We start from the raw sequence: 9,397 nt of genomic DNA on the forward strand, positions 1-9,397 counted from the left end.
CAAAAGCCGGAGCCAGTGTCAGCAGCCAGAGCCAGTGTCAAAAGCCAGAGTCAATGTCAGCAACTGGAGCAAGTGTCAAAAGCCGGAGCCAGTGTCAAAAGCCAGAGCCAGTGTCAAAAGCCAGAACCAATGTCAGCAGCTAGAGCCAGTGTCAAAAGCCAGAGCCAGTGTCAAAAGCCAGAGCCAATGTCAGCAGCCGGAGCCAATGTCAAAAGCCTAACAGAGCCAGTACCAAACACCGGAACCAGTGTCAAAAGCCGGAGTCAATGTCAATAGCCAGAGCCAGTGTCAAAAGCTGAAACCAATGTCAGCAGCCAGAGCCAGTGCCAAACGCCGGAACCAGTGTCAAAAGCCAAAGTCACTGTCAAAAGCCAGAGCCACTGTCAGTAGCCGGAGTCAGTGTCAAAAGCTGGAGGCAATGTCAACAGCTAGAGCCACTGTCAAAAGCCAGAGCCAATGTCAGCAGCTAGAGCCAGTGTCAAAAGCCAGAGTCAATGTCAGCAGCCGGAGTCAGTGTCAAAAGCCAGAGCCAATGTCAGCAGCCGGAGTCAGTGTCAAAAACCAGATTCAATGTCAGCAGCTAGAGCCAGTGTCAAAAGCCAGAGTCAATGTCAGCAGCCGGAGTCAGTGTCAAAAGCCAGAGTCAATGTCAGCAGCCAGAGTCGGTGTCAAAAGCCAGAGCCAATGTCAGCAGCCGGAGTCAGTGTCAAAAGCCAGAGTCAATGTCAGCAGCTAGAGCCAGTGTCAAAAGCCAGAGCCAGTGTCAAAAGCCAGAGCCAATGTCAGCAGCCGGAGTCAGTGTCAAACGCCAGAGTCAATGTCAGCAGCCGGAGTCAATGTCAAAAGCTAAAGTCAATGTCAGCAGCTAGAGTCAGTGCCAAAAGCCAGAGCCAGTGTCAAAAGCCAGAGTCAATGTCAGCAGCCGGAGTCAGTGTCAAAAGCCAGAGTCAATGTCAGCAGCCGGAGCCAGTGTCAAAAGCCAGAGTCAATGTCAGCAGCCGGAGAAAGTGTCAAAAGCCAGAGCCAATGTCAGCAGCCGGAGCCAGTGTCAAAAGCCAGAGTCAATGTCAGCAGCCGGAGTCAATGTCAAAAGCCAGAGCCAATGTCAGCAGCCGGAGACAGTGTCAAAAGCCAGAGCCAATGTCAGCAGCCGGAGCCAGTGTCAAAAGCTAGAGTCAATGTCAGCAGCCGGAGCCAGTGTCAAAAGCCAGAGCCAATGTCAGCAGCCGGAGCCAGTGTCAAAAGCCAGAGTCAATGTCAGCAGCCGGAGTCAATGTCAAAAGCCAGAGTCAATGTCAGCAGCCGGAGTCAGTGTCAAAAGCCAGAGTCAATGTCAGCAGCCGGAGACAGTGTCAAAAGCCAGAGCCAATGTCAGCAGCCGGAGTCAGTCTCAAAAGCCAGAGCCAATGTCAGCAGCCGGAGTCAGTCTCAAAAGCCAGAGCCAATGTCAGCAGCCGGAGTCAGTGTCAAAAGCCAGAGCCAATGTCAGCAGCTAGAGTCAGTGTCAAAAGCCAGAGCCAGTGTCAAAAGCCAGAGCCAGTGTCAAAATACAGAGCCAATCATAGTAGCCAGAGTCAGGGTCAAAATCCAGAGTCAATGTCAGCAGCCGGAGTCAGTGTCAAAAGCCAGAGTCAATGTCAGCAGCCGGAGTCAGTGTCAAAAGCCAGAGTCAATGTCAGCAGCCAGATTAAGTGTCAAAAGCCAGAGCCAATGTCAGCAGCCGGAGTCAGTGTCAAAAGCCAGAGCCAATGTCAGCAGCCGGAGCCAGTGTCAAAAGCCAGAGCCAATGTCAGCAGCTAGAGCCAGTGTCAAAAGCCAGAGCCAGTGTCAAAAGCCAGTGCCAATGTCAGCAGCCGGTGTCAGTGTCAAAAGCCAGAGTCAATGTCAGCAGCCGGAGTCAGTGTCAAAAGCCAGAGTCAATGTCAGCAGCTGGAGCTAGTGTCAAAAGCCAAAGTCAATTTCAGTAGCCAGAGCCAGTGTCAAAAGCCAGAGTCAATGTCAGCAGCTGGAGCCAGTGTCAAAAGCCGGAGTCAGTGTCAAAAGCCAGAGCCAGTGTCAAAAGCCAGAGCCAATGTCAGCAGCTAGAGCCAGTGTCAAAAGCCATAGCCAGTGTCAAAAGCCGGAGCCAGTGTCAGCAGCCAGAGCCAGTGTCAAAAGCCAGAGCCAATGTCAGCAGCCAGAGCCAGTGTCAAAAGCCAGAGCCAATGTCAGCAGCTAGAGCCAGTGTCAAAAGCCAGAGCCAGTGTCAAAAGCCGGAGCCAGTGTCAGCAGCCAGAGCCAGTGTCAAAAGCCAGAGTCAATGTCAGCAACTGGAGCAAGTGTCAAAAGCCGGAGCCAGTGTCAAAAGCCAGAGCCAGTGTCAAAAGCCAGAGCCAATGTCAGCAGCTAGATCCAGTCTCAAAAGCCAGAGCCAGTGTCAAAAGCCAGAGCCAATGTCAGCAGCCGGAGCCAGTGTCTAAAGCTAGAGCCAATGTCAGCAGCTAGAGCCAGTGTCAAAAGCCAGAGCCAATGTCAGCAGCCGGAGTCAATGTCAAAAGCTAGAGTCAATGTCAGCAGCTAGAGCCAGTGTCAAAAGCCAGAGCCAGTGTCAAAAGCTAGAGTCAATGTCAGCAGACGGAGTCAGTGTCAAAAGCCAGAGTCAATGTCAGCAGCCGGAGCCAGTGTCAAAAGCCAGAGCCAGTGTCAAAAGCCAGAGCCAGTGTCAAAAGCCAGAGCCAGTGTCAAAAGCCAGAGCCAGTGTCAAAAGCCAGAGTCAATGTCAGCAGCTAGAGCCAGTGTCAAAAGTCAGAGCCAATGTCAGCAGCCGGAGTCAGTGTCAAAAGCTAGAGCCAATGTCAGCAGTTAGAGCCAGTGTCAAAAGCCAGAGCCAATGTCAGCAGCCGGAGTCAGTGTCAAAAGCTAGAGTCAATGTCAGCAGCTAGAGCCAGTGTCAAAAGCCAGAGCCAGTGTCAAAAGCTAGAGTCAATGTCAGCAGCCGGAGTCAGTGTCAAAAGCCAGAGCCAGTGTCAAAAGCCAGAGCCAGTGTCAAAAGCCAGAGCCAGTGTCAAAAGCCAGAGCCAGTGTCAAAAGCCAAAGCCAATGTCAGCAGCCGGAGTCAGTGTCAAAAGTCAGAGCCAATGTCAGCAGCCGGACTCAGTGTCAAAAGCCAGAGCCAATGTCAGCAGCCAGAGCCAGTGTCAAAAGCCAGAGCCAATGTCAGCAGCCGGAGTCAGTGTCAAAATCCAGAGTCAATGTCAGCAGCCAGAGCCAGTGTCAAAAGCCAGAGCCAATGTCAGCAGCCGGAGTCAGTGTCAAAATCCAGAGTCAATGTCAGCAGCCGGAGCCAGTGTCAAAAGCTAGAGCCAATGTCAGCAGCTAGAGCCAGTGTCAAAAGCCAGAGCCAGTGCCAAAAGCCAGAGCCAATGTCAGCAGCCGGAGTCAGTGTCAAAAGCCAGAGCCAATGTCAGCAGCCGGAGCCAGTGTCAAAAGCCAGAGTCAATGTCAGCAGCCGGAGTCAGTGTCAAAAGCCAGAGCCAATGTCAGCAGCCGGAGCCAGTGTCAAAAGCCAGAGCCAATGTCAGCAGCCGGAGCCAGTGTCAAAAGCCAGAGTCAATGTCAGCAGCCGGAGTCAGTGTCAAAAGCCAGAGCCAATGTCAGCAGCCGGAGCCAGTGTCAAAAGCCAGAGCCAATGTCAGCAGCCGGAGCCAGTGTCAAAAGCCAGAGCCAATGTCAGCAGCCGGAGTCAGTGTCAAAAGCCAGAGCCAATGTCAGCAGCCGGAGTCAGTGTCAAAAGCCAGAGCCAATGTCAGCAGCCGGAGCCAATGTCAAAAGCCAGAGCCAATGTCAGCAGCCGGAGTCAAAAGCCAGAGTCAATGTCAGCAGCCGGAGTCAGTGTCAAAAGCCAGAGTCAATGTCAGCAGCCGGAGTCAGTGTCAAAAGCCAGAGCCAATGTCAGCAGCTAGAGCCAGTGTCAAAAGCCAGAGTCAATGTCAGCAGCCGGAATCAGTGTCAAAAGCCAGAGCCAGTGTCAAAAGCCGGAGTCAGTGTCAAAAGCCAGAGTCAATGTCAGCAGCCAGAGCCAGTGTCAAAAGCCAGAGCCAATGTCAGCAGCCGGAGCCAGTGTCAAAAGCCAGAGTCAATGTCAGCAGCCGGAGTCAGTGTCAAAAGCCAGAGTCAATGTCAGCAGCCGGAGTCAGTGTCAAAAGCCAGAGTCAAAGTCAGCAGCCGGAGTCAGTGTCAAAAGCCAGAGCCAATGTCAGCAGCCGGAGTCAGTGTCAAAATCCAGAGTCAATGTCAGCAGCCGGAGTCAGTGTCAAAAGCCAGAGTCAATGTCAGCAGCCGGAGTCAGTGTCAAAAGCCAGAGCCAATGTCAGCAGCCGGAGCCAGTGTCAAAAGCCAGAGCCAATGTCAGCAGCCGGAGTCAGTGTCAAAATCCAGAGTCAATGTCAGCAGCCGGAGTCAGTGTCAAAAGCCAGAGCCAATGTCAGCAGCCGGAGCCAGTGTCAAAAGCCAGAGCCAATGTCAGCAGCCGGAGCCAGTGTCAAAAGCCAGAGCCAATGTCAGCAGCCGGAGTCAGTGTCAAAAGCCAGAGCCAATGTCAGCAGCCGGAGTCAAAAGCCAGAGTCAATGTCAGCAGCCGGAGTCAGTGTCAAAAGCCAGAGTCAATGTCAGCAGCCGGAGTCAGTGTCAAAAGCCAGAGCCAATGTCAGCAGCCGGAGTCAGTGTCAAAAGCCAGAGTCAATGTCAGCAGCCAGAGCCAGTGTCAAAAGCCAGAGCCAATGTCAGCAGCCGGAGTCAGTGTCAAAATCCAGAGTCAATGTCAGCAGCCGGAGTCAGTGTCAAAAGCCAGAGTCAATGTCAGCAGCCGGAGTCAGTGTCAAAAGCCAGAGCCAATGTCAGCAGCCGGAGCCAGTGTCAAAAGCCAGAGCCAATGTCAGCAGCCGGAGCCAGTGTCAAAAGCCAGAGCCAATGTCAGCAGCCGGAGTCAGTGTCAAAAGCCAGAGCCAATGTCAGCAGCCGGAGTCAAAAGCCAGAGTCAATGTCAGCAGCCGGAGTCAGTGTCAAAAGCCAGAGCCAATGTCAGCAGCCGGAGTCAGTGTCAAAAGCCAGAGTCAATGTCAGCAGCCGGAGCCAGTGTCAAAAGCCAGAGCCAATGTCAGCAGCCGGAGTCAGTGTCAAAATCCAGAGTCAATGTCAGCAGCCGGAGTCAGTGTCAAAAGCCAGAGTCAATGTCAGCAGCCGGAGTCAGTCTCAAAAGCCAGAGCCAATGTCAGCAGCCGGAGCCAGTGTCAAAAGCCAGAGCCAATGTCAGCAGCCGGAGCCAGTGTCAAAAGCCAGAGCCAATGTCAGCAGCCGGAGTCAGTGTCAAAAGCCAGAGCCAATGTCAGCAGCCGGAGTCAAAGGCCAGAGTCAATGTCAGCAGCCGGAGTCAGTGTCAAAAGCCAGAGTCAATGTCAGCAGCCGGAGTCAGTGTCAAAAGCCAGAGCCAATGTCAGCAGCCGGGGGCACTGTCAAAAGCCGAAACCAATGTCAGCCGCCAGTACCAGTGCCAAACGCCGGAACCAATGTTAAAAGACAGAGACACTGTCAAAAGCCAGAGCCAATGTCAGTAACCGAAGCCACTCTCAAAAGCCACAACCAGTGTCAGTAGCCGGAACCAGTGTCAAAAGCCATAGCCACTGTCAGCAGCCAGAGCCAAAGTCAGCATACGGAACCAGTGACAAAAGCCAGAGCCAATGTCAGCAGCCAGAGCCAATGTCAGCATCCGGAGCCAGTGTCAAAACCCAGAGCCACTGTCAAAAACCAAAGTCAATGTCAGCAGCTAGAGCCAGTGTCAAAAGCCAGAGCCACTGTCAAAAGCCAGCGCCAATGTCAGTAGCCAGAGCCAGTGCCAAACGCTGGAGTCAGTTTCAAAAGCTGGAGCCAGTGTCAAAAGCCAGAACCAATGTCAGCAGCCAAAGCCAGTGTCAAAAGCCGAAACCAATGTCAGCAGCCAGAGCCAGTGTCAAAAGCCAGAGCCAATGTCAGCATCCAGAGCCAGTGCCAAAAGCCAGAACCAGTGTCAGCAGCCAGAGCCAATGTCAAAAGCCAGAGCCAATGTCAACAGCCAGAGCCAGTGCCAATAGCCGGAGCCAGTGTCAAAAGTTGGAGCCAGTGTCAGCATCCAGAGCCAGTCTCAAAAGCCAGAGCCAGTGTCAGCAGCCGGAGACAGTGTCAAAAGCCAGAGCCAGTGTCTGCAGCCAGAGCCAGTGTCAAAAGCCAGAGCTAATGTCAAAAGCAGGAGCCAGTGTCAGCAGCCAGAGCCAATCTCAAAAGCCAGAGCTAATGTCAAAAGCAGGAGCCAGTGTCAGCAGCCAGAGCCAATGTCAGCAGCCGGACCCAATGTCAGCAGCCGGAGCCAGTGTCAAAAGTCAGAGCCAATGTCAGCAGCCAGAGCCACTGTCAAAAGCCAGAGCCAATGTCAGCAGCCAGAGCCAGTGTCAAAAGCCAGAGCCAATGTCAGCAGCCAGAGCCAGTGTCAAAAGCCAGAGCCAATGTCAGCTGCCGGAGCCAGTGTCAAAAGTCAGAGCCAATGTCAGCATCCAGAGCCAGTGTCAAAAGCCGGAGCCAATGTCAGCAGCCAGAGCCAGTGTCAAAAGCCAGAGCCAATGTCAGCAACCAGAGCCAGTGCCAAAAGCCAGAACCAGTGTCAGAATCCAGAGCCAGTGTCAAAAGCCGGAGCCAATGTCAGCATCCAGAGCCAGTGTCAAAAGCCGGAGCCAATGACAGCAGCCAGAGCCAGTGTCAAAAGCCAGAACCAGTGTCAGCAGCCAGAGCCAGTGTCAAAAGCCGGAGCCAATGTCAGCAGCCAGAGCCAGTGTCAAAAGCTAGAGTCAATGTCAGCAGCCGGAGCCAGTGTCAATAGCCGGAGCCAGTGTCAAAAGCCGGAGCAAATGTCAGCAGCCAGAGCCAGTGTCAAAAGCCAGAACCAGTGTCAAAAGCCAGAGCCAGTGTCAAAAGCCAGAGCCAATGTCAGCAGCCAGAGCCAGTGCCAATAGCCAGAGCCAGTGTCAAAAGCCAGAACCAGTGTCAGCAGCCAGAGCCAGTGTCAAAAGCTAGAGTCAATGTCAGCAGCCGGAGCCAGTGTCAATAGCCGGAGCCAGTGTCAAAAGCCGGAGCAAATGTCAGCAGCCGGAGACAGTGTCAATAGCCAGAGCCAGTGTCAGCAGCCAGAGCCAGTGTCAATAGCCAGAGCCAATGTCAGCAGCCAGAGCCAGTGCCAAAAGCCAGAACCAGTGTCAGCAGCCAGAGCCAATGTCAAAAGCCAGAGCCAATGTCAGCAGCCAGAGCCAGTGCCAAAAGCCAGAACCAGTGTCAGCAGCCAGAGCCAATGTCAAAAGCCAGACCCAATGTCAGCAGCCAGAGCCACTGTCAAAAGCCAGAGCCAATGTCAGCAGCCAGAGCCAGTGTCAAAAGCCAGAGCCAATGTCAGCAGCCAGAGCCAGTGTCAAAAGCCGGAGCCGATGTCAGCATCCAGAGCCAGTGTCAATAGCCGGAGCCAGTGTCAGCAGCCAGAGCCATTCTCAAAAGCCAGAGCCAATGTCAGCAGCCAGACCCATTGTCAAAAGCCAGAACCAGTGTCAGCAGCCAGAGCCAATGTCAGCAGCCAGAGCCAGTGTCAATAGCCGGAGCCAGTGTCAAAAGCTGGAGCCAGTGTCAGCATCCAGAGCCAGTCTCAAAAGCCAGAGCCAGTGTCAGCATCCAGAGCCAGTCTCAAAAGCCAGAGCCAGTGTCAGCAGCCGGAGACAGTGTCAAAAGCCGGAGCCAGTGTCAAAAGCCTGAGCTAGTGTCAGCAGTCAGAGCCAGTGCCAATAGCCAGAGCTAATGTCAAAAGCAGGAGCCAGTGTCAGCAGCCAGAGCCAGTGTCAGCAGCCGGACCCAATGTCAGCAGCCGGAGCCAGTGTCAAAAGCTAGAGCCAGTGTCAAAAGCCAGAGCCAATGTCAGCAGCCGGTGCCAATGTCAGCAGCCGGAGCCAATGTCAGCAGCTGGAGCCAGTGACAAAAGCCGGAGCCAATGTCAGCAGCCGGAGCCAATGTCAGCAGCCGGAGCCAATGTCAGCAGCCGGAGCCAATGTCAGCAGCCAGAGCCAGTCTCAAAAGCCAGAGCCAATGTCAGCAGCCAGAACCAGTGCCAAAAGCCAGAACCAGTGTCAGCAGCCAGAGCCAATGTCAAAAGCCAGACCCAATGTCAGCAGCCAGAGCCACTGTCAAAAGCCAGAGCCAATGTCAGCAGCCAGAGCCAGTGTCAAAAGCCAGAGCCAATGTCAGCAGCCAGAGCCAGTGTCAAAAGCCGGAGCCAATGTCAGCATCCAGAGCCAGTGTCAATAGCCGGAGCCAGTGTCAGCAGCCAGAGCCATTCTCAAAAGCCAGAGCCAATGTCAGCAGCCAGACCCATTGTCAAAAGCCAGAACCAGTGTCAGCAGCCAGAGCCAATGTCAAAAGCCAGAGCCAATGTCAGCAGCCAGAGCCAGTGTCAATAGCCGGAGCCAGTGTCAAAAGCTGGAGCCAGTGTCAGCATCCAGAGCCAGTCTCAAAAGCCAGAGCCATTGTCAGCATCCAGAGCCAGTCTCAAAAGCCAGAGCCAGTGTCAGCAGCCGGAGACAGTGTCAAAAGCCGGAGCCAGTGTCTGCAGCCAGAGCCAGTGTCAAAAGCCTGAGCTAGTGTCAGCAGTCAGAGCCAGTGCCAATAGCCAGAGCTAATGTCAAAAGCAGGAGCCAGTGTCAGCAGCCAGAGCCAGTGTCAGCAGCCGGACCCAATGTCAGCAGCCGGAGCCAGTGTCAAAAGCTAGAGCCAGTGTCAAAAGCCAGAGCCAATGTCAGCAGCCGGTGCCAATGTCAGCAGCCGGAGCCAATGTCAGCAGCTGGAGCCAGTGACAAAAGCCGGAGCCAATGTCAGCAGCCGGAGCCAATGTCAGCAGCCGGAGCCAATGTCAGCAGCCGGAGCCAATGTCAGCAGCCAGAGCCAGTCTCAAAAGCCAGAGCCAATGTCAGCAGCCAGAACCAGTGCCAAAAGCCAGAACCAGTGTCGGCAGCCAGAGCCAATGTCAAAAGCCAGAGCCAATGTCAGCAGCCAGAGCCAGTGTCAAAAGCTGGAGCCAGTGTCAGCATCCAGAGCCAGTCTCAAAAGCCAGAGCCAGTGTCAGCAGCCGGAGACAGTGTCAAAAGCCTGAGCTAGTGTCAGCAGCCAGGGCCAGTCTCAAAAGACAGAGCTAATGTCAAAAGCAGGAGCCAGTGTCAGCAGCCAGAGCCAGTGTCAGCAGCCGGACCCAATGTCAGCAGCCGGAGCCAGTGTCAAAAGCTAGAGCCAGTGTCAAAAGCCAGAGCCAATGTCAGCAGCCGGAGCCAATGTCAGCAGCCGGAGCCAATGTCAGCAGCCGGAG

At 54.2% G+C, this 9,397-nt stretch overlaps 5 protein-coding genes across 5 annotated transcripts in view; all 5 read left to right on the forward strand.

The window, feature by feature from the left end:
• The window catches only part of LOC138867483 (accessory gland protein Acp36DE-like), a 1,779-nt gene extending 1,559 nt beyond the window's left edge, over positions 1-220 (forward strand). Inside the window, exon 5 of the mRNA XM_070143323.1 lies at positions 1-220. This exon is cut by the window's left edge and continues 32 nt beyond it. Within this exon, the coding sequence (XP_069999424.1) occupies positions 1-220 (220 nt within the window).
• An 84-nt stretch (positions 221-304) lies between these two features.
• Positions 305-2,484, forward strand: LOC138867484 (uncharacterized). The gene is made up of 5 exons (XM_070143324.1): positions 305-648; positions 771-952; positions 1,493-1,649; positions 1,854-2,029; positions 2,120-2,484. Exons 1-5 carry the CDS (start codon positions 305-307, stop codon positions 2,482-2,484), a joined length of 1,224 nt encoding a protein of 407 aa, XP_069999425.1.
• A 2,945-nt stretch (positions 2,485-5,429) lies between these two features.
• On the forward strand, positions 5,430-7,077 carry LOC138867485 (mediator of DNA damage checkpoint protein 1-like). Its single transcript, XM_070143325.1, has 4 exons — positions 5,430-5,507; positions 5,611-6,400; positions 6,571-6,818; positions 6,865-7,077. The coding sequence occupies exons 1-4, from the start codon at positions 5,430-5,432 to the stop codon at positions 7,075-7,077; spliced, it is 1,329 nt and encodes a 442-aa protein (XP_069999426.1).
• Positions 7,078-7,082: 5 nt separating this feature from the next.
• On the forward strand, positions 7,083-8,017 carry LOC138867486 (mediator of DNA damage checkpoint protein 1-like). Its single transcript, XM_070143326.1, has 3 exons — positions 7,083-7,559; positions 7,625-7,813; positions 7,856-8,017. Exons 1-3 carry the CDS (start codon positions 7,083-7,085, stop codon positions 8,015-8,017), a joined length of 828 nt encoding a protein of 275 aa, XP_069999427.1.
• A 15-nt stretch (positions 8,018-8,032) lies between these two features.
• LOC138867487 (mediator of DNA damage checkpoint protein 1-like) lies at positions 8,033-9,192 on the forward strand. Its single transcript, XM_070143327.1, has 2 exons — positions 8,033-8,661; positions 8,730-9,192. The coding sequence occupies exons 1-2, from the start codon at positions 8,033-8,035 to the stop codon at positions 9,190-9,192; spliced, it is 1,092 nt and encodes a 363-aa protein (XP_069999428.1).
• Positions 9,193-9,397: the final 205 nt, after the last annotated feature.

The sequence above is a fragment of the Penaeus vannamei genome, chromosome 30, assembly GCF_042767895.1.
Source record: "Penaeus vannamei isolate JL-2024 chromosome 30, ASM4276789v1, whole genome shotgun sequence".
Classification (NCBI taxonomy): Eukaryota; Metazoa; Arthropoda; class Malacostraca; order Decapoda; family Penaeidae; genus Penaeus; species Penaeus vannamei.